Here is a 27,911-nt window from a genome sequence, read left to right as displayed (position 1 = left end):
TTTTTTTTTTTTTTGAGACGGAGTCTCGCTCTGTCGCCCAGGCTGGAGTGCAGTGGCGCAATCTCGGCTCACTGCAAGCTCCGCCTCCCGGGTTCACGCCATTCTCCTGCCTCAGCCTCCCGAGTAGCTGGGACTACAGGCGCCCGCCACCACGCCCAGCTAATTTTTTTGTATTTTTAGTAGAGACGGGGTTTCACCGTGGTCTCGATCTCCTGATCTCGTGATCCGCCCGGCACTTGATACTTTTAGTGAATAGTTATTTACCATGAAACTTTTAAAGTTTAGGCAGTAGGCTATTTAACCTGGAAGACTTTTAACATTTAAACAGCAGGCCATTTAATTGTGGCAGTTCACATGCTACACCAGTGTATGGAGCTCCTGGTGGCCAGTGCAATGTTGCTGGCCCATCTGGCAGTGGGAAAATCTGGGCATCCAGGAGTGCATCTCTAGGAAGTATCACCAGCCCTCACACCAATCTCAAGCTGCCTGTCATCTGCAGAACTCACTAGATCAGCGCGCTTCTGGCCTTGACCCACTTGGTGGTTACCTACAGCCACTAAGAGGTGGGCAGATAGATATTTTTGGTAAGTGGTCTCTGGGTTAGGGAGTGCATGGGTTATGTCCGTCCAGGTGGGTGTGTTTGTGTGTGTGTGCATGGGTGGGGGAAGGGAGGAAGGAGGCCGAATGTGCATCCCTTCTACAAGGACGCCTTTCCAGACCTCCTTATTAGGTGGCGTTCTCCTCCTCACCCTCTCTCAGCCCCTTATTCTCCTCTTACACGGATCACGACTTGATTAATGCTTGTCTCCCAGCTAGGCCGCCAGCTGCACAAGGTAAGGAACCGAAAGCATTCCGGTTCTCCCTGGCAATCCCCCTTCTCAGAAGGATGCCTGAGGCATAACAAGTGTTCCAGAAATATTTCTTCCGCAAGCGCTCTGGGCCAGTCTGGATGGACTGAGCGCCCGCTGGGCTGCGGGGGCCCCGGGACCCCGACCGGCACTGACGCCCCGCCCACCACCGGCCGGCCCGGGCTGGGTGGGGCGCGGCCGGGCGCTCTCGCGGGGACCGTTCTCCGGCTAGCGTGGGCGATGCCCGGGCGGGGAAACGGGAGGGGACGACGCGACGCGAGGTAGCGGCCTGGCCAATGAGCGCGGATCGGGCGGGGCTCGGGGCCGGCGGCCCGGGCGCGCGCGGGGCTGGGCGTGCCGCGGGTGACGGCGGGGCCGGGCGGGCCAATGGGCGCTGGGTGGCGGGCGGGCGGGCCTGGCGGCCGGGGGCTTTAGGACGTGAGCGGGCGGCCGGCCGGACAGACTGACGTGTGAGCTGCATCGCGGGAGGCGCATGGCGGGGATGGCGCTGGCGCGGGCCTGGAAGCAGATGTCCTGGTTCTACTACCAGTACCTGCTGGTCACGGCGCTCTACATGCTGGAGCCCTGGGAGCGGACGGTGTTCAGTATCCTGTCCCGGCCGCGGGCGCGGGGGCCGGGCTGGGGGCGCGGGCCGCGGGGCTGCATTTCCCAGGCCCCGGGCCTGGGGTGGAGGTTGGAGCGGCGGCCCCGCTGGTCTTGTGCGCGGAAGCCGAGGGGCAGGGGGAGGTCTGGGGGCCGAGGGCGGCGCTCGCGGGGTTAAGTGGGGGGTGGGGGAGATGAGAACTCTTGAGATCCGGGGTCACCTGTGAGTCGCTGGACCCAAGGGGGAAGCGTCTTGATTCCTGGAGGAAATCTCCGGGGGTGATGTGTAACCCGGTGTGTCGTCTGCACTTCGGCCGCAACTGCCTTTGGTTCAGTCCCCTGTTCCTGTAGGAGGCGGGGATCATGTAACAGTGGAGCACATCGCTCCCGGCTTGGACGCCTTTGACCTTTAAGTGTTCCTGATTTAGTTGGCTTTGGGTCTACCAAGAATTCTAATCAGTTAACCAGCTTTTAAGCCAGGTTCTGAATTTGTAGGCATGACACTCCAGTAGTTTTTGAAAGCAGTTTAAGTTATTGTATCTTTCTGGTCTTCAAGGTGGGGAGTTTTAAAAGTGTATTTATTGCTTCTTTGCACCGTCCGTAGAAGTCGGCCCGAAAAGTGGTGCAATTTGTGGTTAGTTGTCGGTAGGGTTTGAAACTGTGTTTTGGTGGATAGTTAATAAATTCTTGTTAATGACTGTTGAGTGGTTACTATAAGCAAAGCATTTGTGCAAAGCACGTTGTCTGTATCTTAACTCATCTAACTTTGAGAACTTCAATTAATAACTCAGGGTTGTGAAGATAGGCTCCCTGAAACTCTGATGTTTCTTGTCTCTACTTGTCCATATTGACATCGTTTGATGATATTCTTGCAGATTAAATACTGATAATGAATGAGATGTAACTTTTAAAAAACTCAGGCCAATACAAAACAGGTATTTCACAAAACATGTTTAGTGTATCCACGTTCTCTCCTTTTCAGTGTGGTTTAGTTGGAGTAGCTTACTTCAGAATAACTTTGCGAATGCATTGTTGCATTCCAGTGAGTGACTGAGGTAATTTCATTCCAAGCCTTATCAAGTGTGTTTGTTTTGAAATAGCTTAAGGTTGTACTCAAAGCTGAGTCTTTTGTTTAAGCACTTTTGAGGAATTTGAGATGCTTTCAAAGCAGTTTATTTATTTATTACTGTTGGCATTTCTTTCCAAACCTGGAATTTAAGAACCAGAATGCATATTTTGGATTTAGACTCTGAATATAGTTTGCTTTGATTTCCCGCACCATTTATTTGTAGCTGCAGTTTGGTCTCTTTAGGGCTCGCAGGGTCATGCCTTGTAAAATATATACGTAAATGCATATTTAATAGAAGTCTCTCAGTAGAAGCAAGTATATCTTGACTGACATAACACATCCTAAAATTAATTTAAACATGCTGGGTTAAATTGAAACGCTTTAAATCAGAGGTTGAATGTAGAGTGCACTATTAGAATCTAGTATAGATTTTACACCTAAAAGCTTTTACACCTAAAATCTAATATAGATTTTACACACTAAAATGCTACAGTTATCAATGATGTTAAGATTTTTCTGTTATGTTGCAATAGTGATAGTGTCCTATAAATAACTAGGTGATGGCTTTTTTGGGGGATGGAGAAATAAATTATGAAATGAAATATAGTGCCTTGGTAGATATTTGCCTTTAATGTTTTTGAGTTACCATTGGATTAGCGACAAGTAGTTTCGATTTTTTTTTCAAATAGGTGAGAACTGCAACCAACTGACATCCAGTATTATAGAACCTTATGATTTTAAACTTAGGATACAAAAAATCTTATTTCAAATTTCACGTTATTGAATTAACTCAGGTTAGAAATGCAATCGTTTGACATAAGCCAGTCTTGAATTACTATCAACTGTTGTATTTATATTTTTCCACTTCAACTTCTACAATCATTTAAAACTATTTATCTGATAGTTTGGAACATCAGTTTGAGATTGAATCCTCATTTTAGCTTGGTGGAAAGAACTGAATGAGAAAACTGGATTTTTTTCCCCTACTTGTCAGGAGGCTTACTCTGAAGTAGTTTGAATTTCATAAATCCATTAATGATTAGTAAGCTTCACCCAGAACTAATTTGTGGCCAGCTACATGGTTTTGGAAAGAGGCATACTTTCTACAGCTTAAACATTCAACTTAATCATCAATCCTAGAAACCTAAAATTTAGAGAAATTTGCCTCTGCCTGTCTGAAAATTTGTCTCCGAGTTAGAAGTCCTGAACAGAGGAAGACTTTAGATTGATTTTCTTTTCTTTGTGTGTGCGTGTGTGTCTGTGTGTGTGTGTGTGTGTGTGTGTGTGTGACAGAGTTTTGCTCTTGTTGCCCAGGCTGGAGTGTAATGTCACGATCTTGGCTCACTGCAACCTCCGCCTCCCAGGTTCAAGCGATTCTCCTGCCTCAGCCTCCAGAATAGCCGGGATTACAGGCGCCTGCCACCACGCCTGGCTAATTTTTCTATTTTTAGTAGAGATGGGGCTTCACCATGTTGGTCAGGCTGGTCTCGAACTCCTGACCTCAAGTGATCTGCCTGCCGCAGCCTCCCAAAGTGCTGGGATTACAGGCATGAGCTACCACACCTGGCCAGAGTAATTTCCTGTTTTTTCTTTTTCTTTGTCTTTTTTTTTTGAGACGGCGTCTCGCTCTGTTGCTGAGGCTGGAGTGTGGTGGCGCAGTCTTGGCTCACTGCAACCTTTGCATCCCGGATTCAAGTGATTCTCCTGCCTCAGCTTCCTGAGGTAGCTGGGATTACAGGTGCCCACCACCACACCCAGCTAATTTTTGTATTTTTAATAGAGTGGGGGTTGGGGGTGGGGTGGGGGGGGTGGTTTTACCATGCTGGCCAGTCTGGTCTCAAACTCCTGATCTCAAGTGATCTGCCTGCCTTGGCCTCCCAAAAGTGCTGGGATTACAGGTGTGAGCCACCGCGCCTGGCCCAGATTAATTTCTTAAAGAGGATAGATGCATTAGTTTACATTTCCTTGCTATATAATGCATTTTTAAAAATTTGAAGTTGTGGGCCGAGTGTGGTGGTGGGTGCCTGAAATCCCAACTATTCGGGAGGCTGAGGCAGGAGAATCACTTGAACCCGGGAGGCGGAGGTTGCAGTGAGCCAAGATCACGCCACTGCACTCCAGCCTCAGTGACAGAGCGAGACTCTGTCTCAAAAAAAAAAAAAAAAAAAAATGAAGTTGTAATTTCAGGGGAAATTGATAACGTACTATCACTATACTTTCCAGGGGCATCCTTGAGCATCTGAATGAATGTTTAGAAATTATTTGCTTCTCGACTTCCCAAATCAAATAGCTAGAAGTTAGTTAAAAGCTGTTGTAAATTGAAAGTCAATCTTGGCCGGGTGCAGTGGCGGTTCACCAGTTTGGCTAACATGGTGAAACCCCATCTCAACAACAACAACAACAAAAAAAATTAGCCGGGTGTGGTGGCGCACGCCTGTAGTCCCAGCTACTCTGGAAGCTGAGGCAGGAGAATCGCTTGAACCCAGGAGGCAAAGGTTGCAGTGAGCTGAGATCGTACCACTGCACTCCAGCCTGGGCCACAGAGCAAGACTCCATCTCAAAGAAAAAAAAAAAAAGAAAGTCAGTCTCAGGCCTGGTGCGGTAGCTCACACCTGTAATCCCAGCACTCTGGGAGGCCAAGGTGGGCAGATAGCTGGAGTCCAGGAATATGAGACCAGCCTAGAAAACATGGCGAAACTCTTGTCTCTACTAAAAATGCAAATATTAGCCGGGTGTAATAGTGTATGCCAGCTACTTCGGTGGCTAAGGCACCAGAATCTCTTGAACCCAGGAGGCGGAGGTTGCAGTGAGCTGAGATGGCGCCACTGCACTCTACCCTAGGTGACAGCCTGTTCAAAAGAAAAATAAAAATCTCAATTGCATATAAGTATTTTTGAACTTACCTATGTAAGGAAATTGCGATTTACAAAAAAGATTTTAAGATGTGTTTTTAAGGAAAAGCGTCTATTGGGTCAAGTCAGACACATTGTATAGTTCTTGAAACAGTAAGATTTATAAGTAAGTTTTGTAAATTCTTCCTCACTAGGGCCTATATGCTAAGTTTTCTTTTACCATCTGTCTTTTCTATTCTTTCTTTGTTTTTTTTTTTTTTTTTTTTTTCCGAGACAGTCTTGCTCTGTCACCCAGGCTGGAGTGCAGTGGTGCGATCTCGGTTCACTGCAACCTCTGCCTCTGGGATTCAGGCGATTCTCCTGCCTCAACCTCCCGAGTAGCTGGGACTACAGGCCGTGCCACCATGCCCGGCTAAATTTTTGTATTTTTAGTTGAGGTGGGGTTTCACCATGTTAGCCAGGCTGGTCTTGAACTCCTGACCTCAAGTGATCCACCCACTTCAGCTTCCTGAAGTGCTGGGATTGATTACAAGCATGAGCCAAGATGCCTGGGCTACCATCTGTCTTCTGATGAGACATTTGAAGTGATACATTAGCTTTTGGTTTGTCAAGGAATATTTGAACTTTTTCCATGTGCAGACATGTTTCTGTCTTACAGAGAAATAGGACATGACACGTGCATTAAGACAAAAGGTAACAATAAAAAAGAATCTGGTAAGTGCCAATTAGTATTACAGTATATACTGCAAAAGGAGACCTACCATAGACTGGAACCACTGACCTCATCTCAGGAGGAGACATTTTTAACATACCTTTCAAAAGTTTCCTTTCCCTACTGGCATCCCAAGGTGGGAAAGAAAAGACCAGGTTTTGTAACCAAGACAGGCTTTTGTAACAGTAAGACACGCCCTGAAGTACCTCACTGGATAACATTGTAACCATTCCTGTTGAGAGTTGAAAAAATTAAAAATAGTTTGTTAAAATAATTTGAATCAACTTTGGGAGGCTGAGGTGGGTGGATCACCTGAGGTCAAGAGTTCAAGGCCAGCTTGGCCAACATGGGGAATTCTTGTCTCTACTAAAAATACAAAAATTAGTGGGGCATGGTGGCTGGCCCCTGTACTCCCAGCTACCTGGGAGGCTGAGGCAGGAGAATTGCTTGAACCTAGGAAGCGGAGGTTGCAGTGAGCCAAGATTGTGCCATTGTACTCCAGCCTGGGCAAGAGAGCAAATACTCCGTCTCATAATAATAATAATAATAATAATAATAATAATTTGAATCAGAAGCATGCTATTTTAATCTTTTTTCTTTTTCTTTTTTTTTTTTTTTGAGATGGAGTCCCACTGTGTTGCCCAGGCTGAAGTGCAGTGGCGCGATCTTGGCTCACTGCAACCTCTGCCTCCTGGGTTCAAGCGATTGCCCTGCCTTGCCCTCCCGAGTAGCTGGGACTACAGGTGTGTGCCACCATGCCCGGCTAATTTTTGTATTTTTTAGTAGAGACAAGATTTCACCATGTTGGCCAGGCTGGTCTTGAACTCCTGTCCTCAGGTGATCTGCCTGCCTTGGCCTCCCAAAGTGCTGGGATTACAGGCATGAGCTATTGCGCCCGGCCTAATCTTGTTTTATTAATTAAAAAATAAAGTCATATTAGTCTATAATCACTGGGCTATATTTGCCCATCTCTCTGCTGCTGCTGATGTTTCCATGGCATTTTATTTTCAGCAAGATGTGGGCAGTTTTTTGGTTTATGTTAGGAATTAGATTCCCCCTGAAAGACAGTTCATGTGTCTTGAAAACATTTTTTTCCCACTTTTAAACCACAGTGCTGGGCACACAAATAATGCTAAAAAACAGTTGTTTATATATTGATTTGTTATTTTATTTTATTTATTTATTATTTTTTTGAGGCAGGGTTTTGCACTTGTTGCCCAGGCTGGAGTGCAATGGCGTGATCTTGGCTCACTGCAATCTCTGCCTCCCGGGTTCAAGTGATACCCCTGTCTCAGCCTCCCAAGTAGCTGGGATAACAGGCATGCGTCACCACGCCCGGCTAATTTTTTGTATTTTTAGTAGAGTCGGGGTTTCACCATGTTAGCCAGGATGGTCTCGATCTCCTGACCTTGTGATCCGCCTGCCTCCGCCTCCCAAAGTGCTGGGATTACAGGTGTGAGCCACTGCACCAGACCACAAATTTTAAGCTGTATGTTATTTTCAGTAGCAACTAAATTATTTTCTTAGATTTTTACTGTATCCTCAGATGCTTACAACTTAGAATTAAAAAGCACTTTTTTTTTTTGAGATGGAGTCTTGCTCTGTTGCCCAGGCTGGAGTACAGTGGCATGATCTTAGCTCACTGCAACCTCTGCCTCCTGGGTTCAAGCAATCCTCATTCCTCAGCCTCCCGAATAGCTAGGATTATAGTTGCACGCCACCATGCCTGGGTAATTTTTGTATTTTTAGTAGAGACAGGGTTTCACCATGTTGGCCAGGCTGTTCTTGAACTCCTGACCTCACGTGATCCTCTCCCCTCGGCTTCCCAAAGTGCTGGGATTACAGGTGTGAGCCACTGTGCCCGGCCGAAAAGGACTTTTTTTGCATCTCAATATACTAGAGTAATTAAAGTATTTGGGAGTTTAGAAAATATGAATTTTAAGTTGTAAATAAAATAGATTATACATCTTTATGGTTGAAACGCAAAAGATACAAAAAGGTAGTTGGTGACACAGCCTTCCACCCCTGCCTGGGCCACCCTAGGACAACCAGTGTCAGCAGTTTCCTATGCATCTCTCCTGAGATATTCTGTGAATATATAAAAAATATACTCCTTTTTTTTTTTTTTTTCTTTTTTTGAGACAGAGTTTTGCTCTTTTGCTCAGGCTGGAGTGCACTGGCACGATCTTGGCTCCTTGCAACCTCTGCCTTCCAGTTTCAAGCAATTCTATTGCATCAGCCTCTCCAGTAGCTGGGATTACAGGCGCCCACCACCATACCCAGCTGATTTTTTGTATTTTTTAGTAGAGATGGGGTTTCACCATGTTAGCCAGGCTGGTCTCAAACTCCCGACCTCGTGATCCACCCGCCTCAGCCTCCCAAAGTGCTGGGATTACAGGTGTGAGCCACCGCGCCCGGCTTCTATTTTTTTTTTTTTTCTCAAGATGGAGTCTTGATCTGTCACCTAGGCTGGAGTGCAGTGGCGCAATCTTGGCTCACTGTAGCCTCCGCCTCCTGGGTTCAAGCAATTCTCCTGCCTCAGCCTCCCGAGTAGCTGGGATTACAGGTGCCTGCCACCACACCCAGCTAATTTTTGTATTTTTAGTAGAGAAGGGGTTTTACTATGTTGGCCAGCCTGGTCTGGAACTCCTGACCTCAGATGACCTACCCACCTTGGCCTCCCAAAGTTCTGGGATTACAGGCATGAGCCACTGCACCTGGCTGGGAAATGTACAATTGTAAGATTAGGAAGTAATGTGGGAGAAGTGAATACATTTATAAGGGAGGATGGGAAGGACAACCAGCAAACCACAAGAATTCTCAGACAGATCAAGCTCTGGGAGTACAGTGGAAGCAGACCACCTTTAACTGGATTCTCCTTAAACTATCCTAACCTCCTGGAAAGTTGTCTTGTTACCTCCAGGGCCCCACTGCTTTAGTTTGAAGAAAACTGCTCTAGCCTGTTTTACATATTAGCCTTTATATTTGGCTGAGTCAGTGAGAATGTTAGGATATCTCTTAACTGTACTCCTTAGAATATTAACCTTTTCTTTAGTAGTTTTTGGTTGGTAAAGGTTGAAAATAATGAAAACTGTGCTTAACAAGAACTAAATGGTCTATACCAGACAGGCAGAGAAAGTCGTGTTTGGGTTCATGGCAGTGGGAACAGACCACACAGTGATATTCTGCAGCAGTGTTTTCAGCATGTGATTCTAGTGATTTGTGAGTAGTGATCACTATAGGTCCTGTCTCCATTTTCTTAAAGACTTTATGATTCCTCCAGACTATGAGTGTTGCAACATTTGTGGCACATAGGAGCTAAGATAGATTTTTTTCCCCCTAAAACAGGGTCTTGCTCTGTTGCCCAGGCTGGAGTTCAGTGGCTGGCATGATCTTTAGTTCACTGTACCCTTGAACTCCTGGGCTTAAGTGATCTTCCCGCCTCAGCTTCCCAAGTAGTGGGGACTACAGGCACACACCACCATGCCTGACTAATTTTTAAATTTTTAGTAGAGACAGGGTCTCACTATGTTGCCTAGGTTGGTCTTGAACTCCTGGCCTCAAGCAGTCCTCCTGCCTCAGCTTTCCAAAGTGCTGGGATTACAGGTGTGAACCATCGGACCTGGCCTCTTTTTTTTTTTTTTAAAGAACAAACCCTAAATGCTCAAATTTAGTAATTTAAGCTATGTGTTCTAGAAGATGTACTTGATAGAGGATATATACTTTTTATAAATGGGAATGTTGAAAAAATAGTAGTTATGATCAATAGTTATGAGAAATAGAAGTTTTACTAATACAGGGGTTTTGGTCAGCATGTATTATATATGTTTCTGAAAAATTGCAAAATAATAGGGTTTATGGGAAAATAGTGTTGAGTCAGACCACTCAAAATGTATGCAATGTAGTAAGCAAGCACTAACAGACACAATACTTGGCATCTTGAGGGAATAACTTGGATGTCCCAGACAGGCGGGCAGCTCAGCTTCACTGGAAGCTGCCCGAGGGGACATGAACAAAGCATGGACAAAGTTGAATGGAAATGTCAGCAGTAGGTGCTGATGTAATACAGACAGTGTGGGCTGCCATTGCGGCAGTGTAGGGGCAGTGCCACCTTCCACACTAGCTGAGAGCTGTGCTACCCTGGAGGTGCCTTTCTCTGAAGAGGGAGACTGGGTGAAAATGAGAATTTCTAATTTTCTTAAAATAGAGTTAAAAGGACTTCTGCTTGTATAGCAGCTGAGTTGAGAGATGTTTCCTGCTGAAGGTGATACAGTTGACCCTTGATCCACTTGGGGATTAGGAGTACTGCCCCCAGGCCCTCATCCTTACCCTGCAGACAGTTGAAAATCTGTGTACAACTTTTGACTCCCCAGAAACTTTACTAATAGTCTACTTTTGACTGGAGCCTTACTGATAACATTAACAGTCGATTAACATATTTTGTATGTTATATGTATTATGTACTGTATTCTTACAGTAACGTAAGCTAGAGGAAAGAAAATCATGAGGAGGAGGGGTTGGTCTTGCTGTTTCAGGGGTGGCAGAGGCAGAAGAAAATCCATGTATAAGTAGACCTGCACAGTTCAAACCCGTGTTTTCAAGGGTCACCTAATTATTTTCCCACTAATCTGCTCCCCTAAATGATGAAATATCCCATATGAAGGAATACAGCTCCTATACTGTACTAGTCATATGTGAGTTATCTGATGTTACAGAAACATGTACTGTAGCAGAACAGATTATATTTCAGAGCAGACTGGGAAATTTTTCCCCCGTAACATTGGGACTTCCAATCTTCCTGAGGGTAATAGAAGCTCAAATTAATAAAGATGTGCCGGAGACACCATAACCTTAGTGTCTCTGGGATTAGAGCTACAAACCATTTCCAGCATTTTAGTCCACAGTGAAAAATTTTCAGTTCGTGATCATTACTCATTTCAGCAGCATGCTTTGTTGTTTGTTTAGTTTTAAAAGAGCTTGTCATCAAGTTGTAGTTTCTAAAAACAATTTTCATACTTAGGTTTGTATAATTAGCACACTATAGAAAGCTTAGAGAATGGATTTTCCTTGCTAAACACTAACTTCTGATGGTGATGTGCTATCCTTTAACATGACCCTTGAATATCAAATTGGTTGACATACAGAGGACTGTGACAGTATAATATTGTGAAAGTATAGTATTTTCCACTTGCTTCAATGTAAGAAAACTGGAAAAGTATCAAGAGATAGTCGCTATATCTAGGAAAAATTAACTTTCTTTTTTTTTTTTTTTTTTTGAGATGGAGTCTCACTCTGTTGCTCAGGCTGGAGTGCAGTGGCGCGATTTTGGCTCACTGCAACCTCTGCCTCCCGGGTTCAAGTGATTCTCATGCCTTAGCTTCCCGAGTAGCTGGGATTACAGGTGTGCGCCACTGCGTCTGGCTAATTTTTGTATTTTTTTTTTGGTCTGACCTCAGGTGATATGCCCGCCCCGGCCTCCCAAAGTGCTGGCATGGGATTACAGGCATGAGCCGCCACGCTACGCACTTTCTTTACATTTCTGTTGGTGATGATCTGCAGTTTTTTGAGGTCAAAGGAAAAGAAAATTACAGTAATAAGGAAGCTTTCCTGTTTGGGGCTTCATTCAGTAGCCTGCAGCTGCTTTCACTTAGGGCTTTGATTGCTTTTCAGTAAACAGCATATGATAATACTTCGTTAAATGCTTTGTTTTCTTTTTTCATTAAGATGATTTCTTAGATTTATCACAACTCGAGTATTTCTAAGGTTAAATAGCATTTTAGAATTGATTTTTTTTTTTTTTGGAAACGGAGTCTCGTTCTGTCGCTCAGGCTAGAGTGCAGTGGTGTGATCTCACTGCAAGCTCTGCCTCCTGGGTTCACGCCATTCTCCTGCCTCAGCCTCCCGAGTAGCTGGGACTACAGGCACCTGCCACCATGGCCGGCTAATTTTTTGTATTTTTAGTAGAGACGGGGTTTCACCGTGTTAGCCAGGATGGTCTTGATCTCCTGACCTCGTGATCTGCCCGCCTTGGCCTCCCAAAGTGCTGGGATTACAGGTGTGAGCCACCGTGCCCGGCCTAGAATTGATTTTACAAAAGAAATTTGATTAATATAGGATTGGATTGCCTTAAATGTTGTTTTAGCTTTGCTTTTTAATGTGACTAAATCATTTAGTCACATTTAATGTGATCTAATGTGACTTAAATCACTGAAATTATTTAGAGTAGTGAAGATGCATAAGTCATACCCACTGGAACAAAGGTCTATGACCTTTTCCCAATAAGAAACTACCTTTAATTTTTCCAGAGTCTTGTGATTAGATTACTAAAGTGGGTGATGATAGTTTAGAGTTACTGATTGGAACAGGAAATGTTAGTTCCTATGGTTTTGTTTCTAATGTACTGTATTTATATGTAAAGCATTTCCTCTCTTTATTACAGGACTTTTTTTTTTTTTTTTTAAGTTGCTGATAATGGCCTTTTTATGGGCCAAAAAAAAAAAATCTTTATTTCTTTCCTAGCTTGCTGGAAACTTAGCTTATGTTTAGGAGATTCCTCTTAAAGAAAGAGAAAACAACATACAGCTTCTATATATGGCTTCACATCGGCTTGCTTTTATGTCCATGGAACCCATAAAATATTTATGTTATGCCCAGGTTTTGAATAATATCTGATTGTTCATTCAGCCCTTGAACAAACATTTATCTTCAGCACCTGCACAGTATCCTGTCACGTTATTTGCTCAGTTCTGGGATGGTTCATGAAGCAACTGCTTTACCAAGCAATGTACTATGGCTGGAAGCAAAGGCTCAGTAGAGGTGCTCTGTCAAACACTTAAAAGTCAGTGTTTAGAGACAAGTCATGAACACAAAACAGAAAAGCCCATTTTTTAGTTTTTGAGGTTGTATTCTGGATTGCACTTTGTTTTCTATTGCTTGAGTCATGGAACCCCCTCTAGAATATAGACCTGATTAATTTGTATATAGCTGCTGGCACTTATGCAAACAACAAGAAGAGCTCGGTAAATAGAAAGATTACTCTATTGCTTTGTATATTACCTTCCAATATATGTGTATTGCATAAAACTGATTAAGTTTTACATTTTTTCTTTGTGTACAAGTGAAACAGAAGATTGCTTTATGGACGATTGACAGGTGGTACCTAAATGTCCTCTTCAAACAAGTGGGATCCTAAAATGTTAATGAAAGAAAGGACCTCATTTTATGAAGAAACTCAGGTCCAGAGAGGTTGTGTCATCCCAGGATTACACTGTAAATTAATAACAAATTAGTAGCAGGATGAACTTGGGCAAACATAGGTCTGAGTCATGATGTTAAATGCGCAAACCCTCAAATAACAGTTTTAATGAGGATTACATTGCCTTCTCTTGCAGAATAGGTTCGATTCTGAATTCTCACAACCCCGAAAGATAGGTGATGTGTGTCCACATTTTATTGATAAGGAGACTAGTGTTCAGAGAGCTTTTGACACAAACAGGGATGGCAGAGTTATGACTCAAACCTGGGTCTCCTCCAGTGCTGTACTGTTTCTCCTAGCCATTTCTTAAAACTCACAGTGTGTCAAGGATACTTTAAATTTTGAGAGGCTTGTTACAGAATGAGATGGATTGCGAAATCTATACCAGATAGCAAATTATAGCCAGTATACTCTGTTATGTATATGTTTAGCTTTGTGAGAGCACTTCCAAGTGTCACAATAAAACCAATGCCTAGGTCGGGTGTGGTGGTTCATGCCTATAATCCCAGCACTTTGGGAGACTGAGGTGGGCGGATCACCTGAGGCCAGGAGTTCGAGACCAGCCTGGCCAACATGGTGAAACCCCTTCTCTACTAAAAATATAAAAATTAGCTGGGCATGGTGGCACGTGCCTGTAATTCCAGCTACTCGGGAGGCTGAGGCAGAAGAATCACTTGAACATGGGAGGTGGAGGTTGCAGTGAGCCAAGATCGCGCCATTGCACTCCGGCCTGGATACAGAGCAAGACACTGTCTCAAAAAAAAAAAAAAAAAAAAAAGGGAGGCCGGTGTGGTGGCTCACGCCTGTAATCCCAACGCTTTGGGAGGCCGAGGCGGGTGGATCACGAGGTCAGGTGATCGAGCAGTTAAAATTTTTGTTTTTTTTTCAATACAGGGTGTCACTCAGTCTTCCAGGCTAGAGTGCAGTAGTGTGATCTCGACTCACAGCAACCTCTGCTTTCTGGGCTTAAGTGATATTCCTGCCTCATCCTCCCGAGTATCTGGGACTACAAGTATACATTACCATGCCTGGCTAATTGTTTTTTTTTTTTTTTTGTAGAGACAGGGTTTGCTATTGTTGCCCAGGCTGGTCTTGAACTCTTGGCCTCAAGTGATCCTCCCACCTTGGCCTCCCCAAATGCTGGGGTTACAGGTGTGAACCACCACACCCGGCCTGCATTTTTTGATTATTAGAAGTTCCTCACTGTCCTGTTACCTGCTTGTTCACTTACTGCGTCCCTGTATAGCTCATTTATTATTTTTTTAAAAAACTTTTTATCTTTTTAGATAGAGTCTCACTCTGTCATCCAGGCTGGAGTACAGCCGTGTGATCTCAGCTCACTGTAGCCTCAACCTCCCAGGCTCAGGTGATCCTCCCACCTCCGTCTCCAGAGTAGCTGGGACTACAGGTGCATGCCACCATGCCCAGCTAATTTTTTAATTTTTTTGTAAAAGAGATGAGGTTTTGCTATGTTGCCCAGGCTGGTCTCATATTCTTGGTGTTAATGGTGGAGGGTATCCCGGTTCTTGGTGTCTTGAACAAAGAATTGGTCAAAACGCACAAACAAAGCAAGGAAGGAATAAAGGGTTTTATTGAAAGTACACTCCATAGTGTGGGAATGGGCCTGAACATAGGGGCTCAAAGGCCCGGTTACAGAATTTTGGCGAGTTTAAATACCCTCTAGAGGATTCCATTGGTTACTTGGGGTATGCCCTGTGTAAATGGAGAGGATGAAGTAAAGTTACAAAGTCATTTACTTGGCCTACACCCTATGGAGAGGTTATTTCTTGTCATAGCTGAAGTGTGAATTGGCCTTATGTTCTCTGCCTCCAGACCCTATTTTCCTGCCTCATCTCCCCACTGAGAGATGTGATCCCCATAAATCTTTATGGGAGGCAGAGGGACCAATGTTATTTTTCTGTAACTACTTCATGCTGCCTTGGGGCCTAGTCCCTACCTATTGGGGACCACGGAACTCTCGCCCTGCTCTATCTAGTGAAGGTAGGGTAGCTTTTTTTTTTGAGATGGAGTTTTTGCTCTTGTTGCCCAAGCTGGACTACAATGGATGGTCTTGGCTCACCGCAACCTCCACCTCCCGAGTTCAAGCGATTCTCCTGCCTCAGCCTCCCAAGTAGCTGGGATTACAGGTAACCCACCACCATGCCCAGGTAATTTTTGTATTTTTAGTAGAGATGGTGTTTCACCATGTTGACCAGGCTGGTCTTGAACTCCTGACCTGCCCACCTCAGCCTCCCAAACTGCTAGGATTACAGGCCTGAGCCACCATGCCCTGCCAGCAGGGTAGCTTCTTGATGGCCAGGGGTGGTGTCTTCACCTGGAATTGGCTGGAACCTTTGCTGCATGATCATCTGAAGCTTGATGGTCTCTAGGTGAGAGGGAATGAATTTCGTTAAAAGATTTAATGGGAACTTCAGAGTTGGATACCTATGCTGTCAGAAATGTTTGTTACAGAGATTTGCAGAAGAAAAAACAAAACCTTGTCTGTTCTAGAACCCATATCTTTCCTTAAAGTCTTAGCACAAACAACCCTGTTTTGGTTTGGTTTGGTCTGTTGGGGCCCAGTGCATGAACTTAGTCCAAAACAATGGCCTCCCAGAATTTTGTTGAAAAAATTCCGCCTTTTTGTTCAGGTTCTCACTTAGGTGAGAGTATGACCAAAACTTAGGGCCGTAGCACCACTCTCAGTTACCATCATTTTCGTTTCCAGTCTCAGCACATCATTTATAGGTTAAGTCCTCATGGTTGCACATTTCCTTCAGCTCTTGTCATTCCAGTTGAAGAGAGATCATACGACATTCTAGAGATGGCTGCATGCAAGCATTGAAAACCTTTCAGAGAATACAGCACTCCAGGGAGACGATTATTAAGACTGTTGGGAGGATAATACCAAGGGTTCGGAGTATGCTCCTTACCCGGGTCCCCATACCAAACCACCTAAAATTATGTAGATTAAAGAATGAGCTGGATGAAGAGTCTACTTGCTTGACCAAATGGTCTTTTTTTTTTTTTTTTTTTTTAAGTGATGGAGGCTCACTCTGTCCCCCAGGCTGGAGTGCCATGGCACAATCTTGGCTCACTGAAACCTCCACCTCACAGATTTAAGCGATTCTCCTGCCTCAGCCTCCCGAGTACCTGGGATTACAGGTGCCTGCCACCACGGCCGGCTAATTTTTGTATTTTTTAGTAGAGATGAGGTTTCACTATGTTGGCCAGGCTGGTCTCGAACTCCTGACCTCAGGTAATCCACCTGCCTCAGCCTCTCAAAGTGCTGCGATTACAGGCATGAGCCACTGCGCCTAGCTGACTAAGTGGTCTTTTCATTAATCCCCTACAACTGAATTTTTATAACCTGCATTCTATGTATTTCTCGATAGGCCACAGGTGCCAGCAGCTGCACAGATAGCAACCCGGCTTGATTATCAGATAGCCCTAGCAACGCTGTTTGACTGTATGCAAACAAACACATTACCGTGAATTAAGAATATTCACAAATAGTTTGCCAATTTTGGAGAAATTAGGCAGAGAGAGAGAAAAATATGACTCAAATTCTATTTATGAAAGTATACTCAGCTGGGGCCGGGCACGGTGGCTCACGCCTGTAATCCCAGCACTTTGGGAGGCTGAGGCGGGCGGATCACGAGGTCAGGAGATTGAGACCATCCTGGCTAACACAGTGAAACCCTGTCTCTACTAAAAATATAAAAAATTAGCCAGGCGAGGTGGCGGGCGCCTGTAGTCCCAGCTACTTGGGAGGCTGAGGCAGGAGAATAGCGTGAAGCCCGGGGGGCGGAGCCTGCAGTGAGCCGAGATTGCGCCACTGCACTCCAGCCTGGGCGACAGCGAGACTCTGTCTCAAAAAAAAAAAAAAAAAAGAAAGTATATTCAGCTGGGCACGGTGGCTCATGTCTGTAATCCCAGCACTTTGAGAGGCCGAGGCAGGTGGATCACCTGAGGTCAGGAGTTGGAGACTAGCCTGACCAACATGTGAAACCCCATCTCTACTAAAAATACAAAAATTCCCCGGACGTGGTAGTGGGCACCTGTAATCCCAGCTACTTGGGGGGCTGAAGCAGGAGAATCCCTTGAACCTGGGAGGCAGAGGTTGCAGTGAGCCAAGACTGTGCCATTGCACTCCAGCTGGGTAACGAGCAAAACTCCATCTCAAAAAAAAAAAAACAAAAACCACACACATCTAGACATGTATACACACAAAGGAAGATCCAATAGCTTGGAACCTTAGCTATGAGATAGCAATACAAGCTTGGCGGTTTTACTTTGCCCGAAGAGATAATCCAAGGAAGGCTGTGAACCAAAATTTCAGGTAAAGCAGTCTCCATAGCAGTTTGTGTTTTAAAGGCCAAACCTCCCCAGACTCCAAGGAGCACTGGGGCCAAACAGTAGCAAAGGAGCGTGTCACCTGTTAACCAGACCCTCTGCTTAGAACTGCAGCACAAAGGCCTGGATACATGTAACACCATTCCACTCTCCCATTCAACAGTAAACTCCAGATTCCAAACAATGTTGGGGCCAAACAGCATTCATTGCAACTGCGAGAGTAAATTCTAAGGAGGGCCTAGTATTACACCTCAGAACCTCTGCCAAGAGCATCCCCTTTGGGCAGGTTGAGGTCTGCAGGACCCCTGGAGCAGCCTCCTGTGGGGTCCAGTCTTGGAGTGCCAGATGTCTCTGACCTTAGGTGGGCACCGGTGCCACATGCAGATTTTCCCCTCCACAGCCTACTATGAGCTTTAGAAGAATAGCCATAAACTGTAATGAGAACTGGATGCTGGGTGGGCCTTTTCCTTAGCCAGTTGAGTATGATAAAGGAAAAATTTAGTGTAAGAAAAGAAAATTTAAGTCCCCTGAAAAATGGATGAGTTTGCTCCAAGCTGCGCCACATGTAGGGATCAGGGACCATGTGTGGAAAAGATAAATAGTCCAGGGCAACTATAAACAGGTGCTGGGGCCTCACGAGGTAGCTCACACCTGTAATCCCAGCACTTTGGGAGGCCAAGGCGGGGGGATTGCCTGAGGTCAGGAGTTTGAGACTAGCCTGGCCAACATGGTGAAGCTGCGTCTCTACTAAAAATACAAAAATTAGCCGGGCGTGGTGGCGGGCGCCTGTAATCCCAGCTACTTTGGAGGCTGAGGCAGGAGAATCGCTTGAACCTGGGAGGCGGAGGTTGCAGTGAGCTGAGATTGTGCCGCTGCACTCCCGCCCGGGCGACAGAGTAAGACTGTCTCCAAAAACAAAAAACAAGAAAGCTGCTGAAGGACTGAAAAAGAAAGAAAGGAAAAAAAAAAAAAGGAAAAAGACCCAGGTTTCTTAAGCGAACTGGGTGGTGGTAGTTAGGCTTCTCCACATGGAAACCCCTTAGTTTCACTGGCCATGGCCAGAAACCTGCAGTTGCTTCCATGTTTAGGTGCTACCCACATGGGTCCTGGGTGGGAAAGGAAAAGAGAGAGAGAGAGATTCCCCTGCATGGAGCAGAAAAGAAAAGGAGAAAGGAGAAAAAAAAATCCCAAACTTTGGGCTTACCTCTTCTCCTGGCTGGCTTGCCAAAATATGTTAACTGTGGAGGGTGTCCAGGTTCTTGGCGTTATGAACAAAGAATTGGTCAAAATGCACAAACAAAGCAAGGAAGGAATGAAGGGTTTTATTGAAAATGAAAGTACACTCCACAGTTTAGGAGCGGGCTTGAGCATAGGGGCTTAAAGGCCCTGTTACAGAATTTTTGAGAGTTCAAATACCCTCTAGAGGATTCCATTGGTTCCTTGGGGTATGCCCTGTGTAGATGGAGAGGATGAAGTAAAGTTACAAAGTGTTTACTTGGCCTACACCCTATGGGGAGGCTGTTTCCTGTCATAACTGAAGTGTGAATCGGCCTTACGTTCCCTGCCTCCAGACCCTATTTTCCTGCCTCACTGGTCTCAAGTGATCCACCTGCTTTGAGTTCCCAAAGTGTTGGGATTACAGGCGTCAACTGCCTTGCCTGGCAACCTTTTTTTTTTTTTTTTTTTTTTTTTTCTGGGAGACAGGGTCTCAATCTGTTACCCATGCTGGAGTGTGTATACAGTCTTGAACTCTAGTATCTTGTATTTTAACCAGGCAAAAAACTTCTTCAAGTTTTAGGCTGGGCGTGGTGGCTCACACCTGTAATCTCAGCACTTTGGGAGGCCAAGGCGGGTGGATCATGAGGTCAGGAGATTGAAACCATCCTGGTTAACACGGTGAAACCCCGTCTCTACTAAAAATACAAGAAATTAGCCGGGCTAGTGGCGGGTGCCTGTAGTCCCAGCTACTCGGGAGGCTGAGGCAGGAGAATGGCGTGAACCCCGGGGGGCGGAGCCTGCAGTGAGCAGTGAGCAGTGAGCACAGCCTGCAGTGAGATCGCACCACTGCACTCCAGCCTGGGTGACAGAGATTCCCTCTCAAAAAAAAAAAAAAAAAAAAACAAGTTTTGATAAGTTATTGTTTCACTTAGAATTAAAAAATTGTGCTTTTATTATAGGCATGTAAAACATTTAAAAGCTTGACAATTTAATGTTCACAAAATCGAGCTTAAGTTTCAGATTCTTTATTTTTATTTTTATTTTTGGAGACGGAGTTTTGTTCTTGTTGGGCTTGAGTGCGGTGGCGCCATCTCGGCTCACCGCAACCTGCGCCTCCTGGCTTCAAGCGATTCTCCTGCCTCAGTCTCCCAAGTAGCTGGGATTACAGGCATGCGCCACCACACCCGTCTAATTTTGTATTTTTAGTATACGGGGATTCACCATGTTGGCCGGGCTGGTCTCAAACTCCCGCTCAGGTGATCCACCCGTCTCGGCCTCCCAAAGTGCTGGGATTACAGGTGTAAGCCACCGTGCCCAGCCAAGTTTCAGATTCTTGATTTATAGTGGAATAGTCCTTGTTAGGCTAATATATGCATGTTATTTAAGTGATATATTCTCCATTCTAAATTGAAGAATTAGTACCATAAAGACTATGTAACATACATATTCAGATAGCTGATTTATAGTAATCCTGCTGGAGTTGAAATTGAGCCAATGACCTTAAGATCATTACTTTACCATTTTCATTTGTTTGGTGTATATATTTATAAGGTTTATATAAAAGCTGTAAAAAAGCAAAATTTGTTCTTAAGTACAGTATTGCCTGGAAACAGTTTTTGTCTTTTCTGTAGTCATTATCAAGTTTGTCAGCCACAATAATGTGAGGAATATGTAGAAAGCACCATAATGAATCTAGTCACATGAACATCTCTATTCATCAAATGTCTATTTAGTATGTTTTTTTGTTAGATGCTGGAGATACAAAAATAATATTATTTCTCTGTTTAAGGAGTTGATAATTTGAGTGAGATAAGTACATCTACAAATAGGTAATGTCAGGTGGTAAGTGCTGTGTTACTCACTTTCATACAAAGTATTAAAGGAGCTTTATGAGCATTAAGGAATAATTAGTTCTGCCAAGGGGTTGGGGGAAGAATGGGAAAAATTATGAATGCCAGGGAAGGCCTAAGGCCTAATACAAGAGGATTGATAACTACTGAGCTCCTAGAATTATTAGGTTTTACTAGGGGGAATAGGGCTTTTCATATGTAGGAAAGTATATAGTGCAGTGGTTAAGAACACAGGTACTTGGACTGTTTTGGTTTGGAACTGGCCTCTGCAGTTTGTTGGGGAGGTTACTGGAACTTGATGAAGTGCTTAACTAGTACCAGACACACACTAGACATTCACAAAGTGAAAGCTGCTGCCGCCACTGTTATTCTTACTTATATTATTAATAAACAATAAGCAAAGCCAGAGCAGCATGGAAATACATAATGTTGTTTTCTGAGACTTTTGTAATATGACTGCAAGTAGGATACGTGTATATTAGGGAATGGTTTGGACTGTTGGGAAGTACAGTGGAAAAGTAGCATGGTAGTTGTGGTTGGTCCTCCCCTAGGTCTCCTTTCTTTTTTTTTTTTAAGTTTATTTTTGTTCTTGGTAGAGACATTGTCTTACTATGTTGCCCAGACTAGTCTCGAACTCCTGAGTTCAAGTAATCCTCCCACCTTGGCCTCCCAAAGTGCTAGAATTACAGGCATGAGCCACTGCACCTAGCTTAAGTCCCCTTTAATAGCTGATGTACCCCCCCAGCCTCCGTGAATGTTGGCTGCTAATGACTTATAGCTCCCCCTTTCTCTAGAGTATTGTCCTCTGCCAAGCAGCTTTCTTGCTTAGGTGGATTTTCCGTATCCCGCCCTATAACCAATGATTGACAGATAAGGAGATACAAAAGGTCGGGCCCTTTGTGTCAAAGCAATGCCAACTATATGGTATAATTTATGCTCCAGAGTGCCCTGTGGGAGCTGAGACTCTGTCCCTACTTAGCTTATTTCCCCTGCTCTATTCTACCGTCCTCACTCCCCTTCTGATAAAATTCCCTCAATAAATAGCTTGCACAAGAATGCCTGTCTCGATCCTACAGTCCCTATCTACTTCTGTGGATCCTAAGACTTGGGGCTAGATCAGAAAGTCCTTGAATACTTGCCTTAGAATCCTATAAGTGCTGTCTTATAGGCATTGGAAACCTAATGCATTTTAAAAGGATCATTCTAGTAAAGAGGGACATGGAAAGTGGCTAGAAGCCTAAGATGGGAACTTTCTATCATCTAAGTAAAGGATGATAGATGCCTTAATCATTTATCATTGATTAAGGTTAGGGGAGGTGAGATATAAGAGTCATTTGTAGGGGTTGGGGAAGAACTGAGAAGTCATAGATAATTTGAATGTGGGGAGAAGGAATAAAAAACCTAGACTGGATGACTTGGCAAATAGTTGTGTCAATCGACAAAATAGGACTCGTAGGAAGGGGTAGTTTTGGAGAAGGTTAATGAGTTCAGTTTGAATTTAAGTTACCTTGTTGAATGTCATAGATGGAAATGTACGGTAAATAGGTAGAAATATCTGTCTGCAGTATGGAAGGTGAGGTCAGGTTGACAACATGAAGGTACAGATTGGACATCCCTAATCTGAAAATAAGAAGTCTGAAATGCTCCAAAATCCAAAACTTTTGAGCAACAACATGACAGTCAAAGGAAATGCCCATTGGAGCATTTTTGATACTGGATTAGGTATGCTCATCTGATAAGTATAATGCAAATATTCTAAATTTTTAAAAAAAATCTGAAATTTGAAATACTTCTCATCTCAAGCATTTAGGATAAGGGATACTCAACCTGTAGTTGTTTAAGTTATGAGGGAATGTGGGGCCCAAGACAAAATGATGGGAATTCCATTTTATCATCTGGAACATTTTCAGCCGCAAGTAACAAAACTGAACCAGCTGCTTTAAGAGTAAAGGGGATTGGCCAGCCAGGCATGGTGGCTCACACCTGTAATCTCAGCACTTTGGGAGGCTGAGGTGGGAGGATTGCTTGTCCCCAGGAGTTCAAGACCAGCCTGAGCAACATAGGGAGACCCCATCTCTACAAAAATAATAAAGAAATCAGCTGGGCGTGGTGGTGTGTGTTTGTTGTCCCAGCTACTTGGAAGGCTGTGGTGGGAGGATTGCCTAAGCCTGGGAGGTCGAGGCTGTGGTGACCTATGATTGTGTCACTGCACTCTAGCCTGGACAATAGAGTGAGACCTTGACTCAAAAAAAGTAAAGGGGATTTATTAGTTTAGTATGTAAAAATCCAGTGGTAGTGTGGGATTCAGGGTTTTTTGAGGCGGATTCTGACTCCATTTTTCTGTGATTATTTTTGTCCTGCCACCTTTTTGAGTCAGCTTTGTTCTGAATCTTGCTTTCCTCATGGAGGTAAAGTGACTCCAGTGATTGCGAGATTCCATCAGCAAGCTGCATATTCTAGGAGAGAGCATCTATGTTCCTGAATTCCTGGCAGAATTCCTAAGCTTTGAGCTGATTAATCAGTTTTGACGTAGGACATTGTTAACAAGAAAAAGAGATCCCTCTAATTGGTTAAGACCAGTCAGGGGTTATCCATGAAGATGGGTTAGTCCAACCAAAAGGGCATGGCTGCTATACTAGGAGGAGAGGTAGAGTGGATGTTTGCAAGGAAAGCACAAAGTTCACCCTTATCTATCATCCATCATAAAGGAAAGAGCCAGTGAAAAACAGGGAAATGGTAAGAGAGATTAAAAGAGGGCCTTAGAAAATATCTCAGCCCAGAGTAGAGTTTTGAAGAGTGGAAAGGGTTGTTTTATTTTGTTTTCTGTTTGTTTTTTGAGACAGGGTCTGGCTCTGTTGCTCAGGCTGGAGTGCAGTGGTGCCCTTCCAGCTCACTGTAGCCCTGAACTTCTGGGCTCAAGTAATTATCTCACATCAGCCTCCAGAGTAGCTGGCACTACAGGCATAAATGGAAAGGGTTTTGAAGAAGAAGGACTAAAACAGTGTCAATTCAAACAGCCTTTGGATTTGGTGGAGACCACCAGTGACCTTAGAACAATGCCTACAGTCTGGAGGAGTAAGAATCAGATGGTGTGTTGGTGATGAACAAATATATGTCAATGATACAGAAGCAGCAAATGTATATATTTTTCTTTCTCTCTCTTTTTTTTTTTAAGGAATTAGTAAATAGAAGGTGGCAGTTTAAGGAATAACTGGATTAAGGGAGGTTAAAAAGTAAATTGTAAAAAAAGTTTGTGAAAGACTTTCTGCCCTTGTTTGCTGGATGAAGAGAATGAGTTTATGGCTTGAGTCAGGCAGTCTTGGTTTGACCTCTGGCTCTAAAGACAGCTTCCTATATGGCCCTGAACAAGCTACTCAGTTTTCTCAGCTTCTGATTAGTGATGAACATAATAAACATTTCATAGGAAAGCTGTAAGGGTTAAGTAAGATAATGTAATTGTGGAAGAGGTTTGTCAACTAACCTGTTATACAAATATTAGTTGGTAGTAAGCACATTGTTTATTTAAACCCTATCTTCTCATAAAAGAATGTAAGTTATTTTAGAAATAATAGTATGTATAGCTGAAAGGTATGTAGAGTTGAGAAAGGGGAAAGGCAAGTGAAAGAGGAGAGAGAGAATAATGAGATATGAATGAATTAATAAAGCATGACCCCAGTTCAAAAACAGTTATTCCTCTTAGCATCCTATGTAACTGTGCAAAGCCAAAAGCCCTTAGGTTAGACATAATTTTTGCTAGCAGTATTTTGTGTGGCCCCAGAGGGAGGCCTCTTGTTGACTTCCATATATATACAGTTTCAGTTCCTTTTGTAATAAAAAGGAACACAATACAAAAAGGTTATTGTTTAGGTTATCAAGATTACCTTTATTTGAAGTTGTTGCAAATAGTAGCAATAGTGATAATAATGTTTAATAGTGATAATAGCAGTAGCAGTTGCTCTCATTTTATATATCCCTAAGCTAGTGTATGATTAATTTTAGCTTTGTCTGACTCTAAAAATACTTTTAGCCACATTCTAGTCTAATTCTAAAATTCTTTGATCATACATTCTTATTCGTTAAGTTGGTAGATCTTTTACAGTCATTAAATAGAATTTTGTTCTTGTATATTTATTTCTTAGGTAGAACAATATCACATTCTATGCTTCACTTTAAGCAGTCCTGCCAGGCGCAGTGGCTCACGCCTGTAATCCCAGCACTTTGGGAGGCCGAGGCGGATGGATCACCTGAGGTCAGGAGTTCGAGACCAGCCTGGCGAACATGGTGAAACCCTGTCTCTACTAAAAATACAAAAATTAGCTGGGTGTCGTGGCGGGCGCCTGTAATCCCAGCTACTCAGGAGGCTAAGACAGGAGAATCACTTGAACCCAGGAGGCAGAGGTTGCAGTGAGCCGAAATCGTGCCATTGCACTCCAGCCTTAGGTAACAAGAGCAAAACTCTGTCTCAAAAAAAAAAGAGAGAGAAAGAGAAAAAAAACATTTTAAGCAGTCTGATGTTTTCAACTACACAGGGAGAATAACAGTACTTACTTTATATGGTGATAGTAAAGATAGAATGAGCTAAAAACACAATAAAACAACACCAGCTTAGGATGGTGCCAGGCATGGTTGTTAGTGGCTAGTATTATCATTCTTGTTATTTTTTTATCAGTGCTTGATATAAATGAGAAAGCACTAAGTGAATGGGTACTTCAACATAAAAGAGTTGTTGAAAACGTGGAGATTTAGTTTTGAATAAATTAATAATAATAAGTTTCCTTAACTACAACTCAGATTCCATGCTGGTTTCCATTGTGGGGATGGCACTATACACAGGATACGTCTTCATGCCCCAGCACATCATGGCAATATTGCACTACTTTGAAATCGTACAATGACCAAGATGCGACCAGGATCAGAGGTTCCTTGGGGGAAGACCCACCCTACGAAGTTGGAATGAGACCATCAGATGTGATAAGAAACTCTTCTAGATGTCAACATAACCAACCTTATAAAGACTAAAATTCATGAGTAGAACAGGAAAATCATCCTGACTCATGTGTTGTGTTCTTTATTTTTAATTTTCAAAGAGGCCCTTGTATAGCAGTTTTTGTCTATTTTAACATTGTAGTCATTTGTACTTTGATATCAGTATTTTCTTAACCTTTGTGACTGTTTCAATATTACCCCCGTGAAAGCTTTTCTTAATGTAACTTTGAGTACATTTTAATTGCCTTCTATTTTTAAAACTCAAAATCATTAGTTGGGCTTTACTGTTCTTGCTATTGTATGGCATATACATCTGCCTGGATATATTTCTACTCTTGACCAAAGTTTTGTAAGAACAATATAAGATTTCGGGTAGGGGTATGGGGAGGGAAGATATTTTATTGAGAACTACTTACAAAAGATTTATCTGTAAGCTTGAACTCAGGAGTACAGTTTTAGCTATCTAGACTCTAACAGCTTTTGCTTTAAAATTATTAAAGTGTTTCTTAATGAAAAAGAAAAGATCTTGCTAAAGTTAAAATAAGGAACATTTCACCTTTTAAATGTTTAATTCTTATGTGGACTTATTTCCAGAAAACTTTGGTGATAATTCTTGAGACAAAAGGTGGTTAAGTAGCATTATTATGTAATGCTTATATACCATAGAGTTTTTAATAGAAGAGAAATCCATTTCCTCCGAGGGTCATCATTAACGATGTACTTCCTTAAATTTAGTTTAATGATTGTAATGGGTGCTGCATTTGCACATTGCATTAAGTTATGATGAGACGAATTGTTGTTAAAAATTATAGCAAAAAGAAATGTAAACTTGGTTAAAATCCTTTCACTCTTTGTATTGTTTTTTTTAAGGTTTTTATTCCTTAAATGTAAACTACCTAATTTTTTGATGTAAATACATTAAATTCAAAGAGAAAAAAAATCAGCTGATGTAGCAGTATATCTTTTCCTTGATGGTTAAATATTGATCTAGTTATTTATATTGCTGAATTATTTTCTGTGGAGGACCAGATAAGCAGTAAGTATGTCTTATCCTATATGTTTTGCAACATAAAAATATTGCTAATTAAAAAAAATTAGGCATTATGTGTGTTGCTGGTTTTTTTTTTTTTTTTTTGAGACGGAGTCTTGCCCTGTCACCCAGGATGGAGTGCAATAGCATGATCTCGGCTCACTGCAACCTCCATCTCCTGGGTTCAAGTGATTCTCCTGCCTCAGCCTCCTGAGTAGCTGGGATTACAGGCACCTGCCACCACGCCTGGCTAATTTTTTGTATCTGTAGTAGAGACGGGGTTTCACTATGTTGGCCAGGATGGTCTCAAACTCCTGACCTGATCCGCCTGCCTCAGCCTCCCAAAGTGCTGGGTTTACAGGCATGAGCCACCGCGCCCGGCCAAAATTGAGGTATTTTTTGCCCTACATTTTAAGGACTAGATTTTGAAGTATTTTATAGTCTAGAGGTCTCAAGTAATATATACGTGTTTAATATTTTTAGAGTCAATTGATACCACAATTAGATAGGAGTAGTGAGAATAATATGGAATTACTTGGTTTGAAGTAGTTAAAAATTGGATATGGTTATATCTGAGCTGTAGTCATATTATCTCAAGAAAAGTAATATGAGGATTTAACATAAGATTTGTTCTATTAATGCCCAAATTTGGCTTTCCTCTACTATCCCCCATAGAGAACCACTAACAAGTGGATGTCTAATATTCCTCTGGTGAGTTGAAGGCAGGAGAAGTTGAAAATCATTAGTTTCAATGGGTATCCAGGTGACCTATCCTGGCCCTCTACTCAGAAACCTGCAATGTGTCTTCACTCTTTGCTGAAATTCATTAAATTGCTGTTGTATAACTGATGGTTATTATGAACACTGACCTGTGAGACATATGGAAGATAAAGTTTAGTCTTACAGGAAATCTTGAGGAGAGTCAAAAGAGAAATGGGAGCATGTTTCTTGAGAGGTGATCAGAGAAGTTTATGCTCACTGTCTGATGCAAATGTCTGGTCTATTTGTTAGTAAATAACAAACAGGGAAATCATTTTCACTTTTTGTTTAAAATAAGGTATTTACAAGCATACCTTGTAGTTATTGTGGGTTCAGTTTCAGACCACTGCAATAAAGTGAATATCTCAATAAA

At 43.0% G+C, this 27,911-nt stretch overlaps 1 protein-coding gene across 1 annotated transcript; it reads left to right on the top strand.

The window, feature by feature from the left end:
• The first annotated feature begins 1,250 nt into the window (after nt 1–1,250).
• SPTSSA (serine palmitoyltransferase small subunit A) lies at nt 1,251–27,911 on the top strand. Its single transcript, XM_003263692.4, has 2 exons — nt 1,251–1,453; nt 25,555–27,911. Exons 1-2 carry the CDS (start codon nt 1,342–1,344, stop codon nt 25,656–25,658), a joined length of 216 nt encoding a protein of 71 aa, XP_003263740.1. The 5' UTR covers nt 1,251–1,341; the 3' UTR covers nt 25,659–27,911.

Source organism: Nomascus leucogenys, chromosome 1a (assembly GCF_006542625.1).
Source record: "Nomascus leucogenys isolate Asia chromosome 1a, Asia_NLE_v1, whole genome shotgun sequence".
In the NCBI taxonomy this organism is placed as follows: Eukaryota; Metazoa; Chordata; class Mammalia; order Primates; family Hylobatidae; genus Nomascus; species Nomascus leucogenys.
The sequence above is the reverse complement of the archived record's forward strand: the minus strand, read 5'-3'. Positions and strand labels throughout refer to the sequence as shown.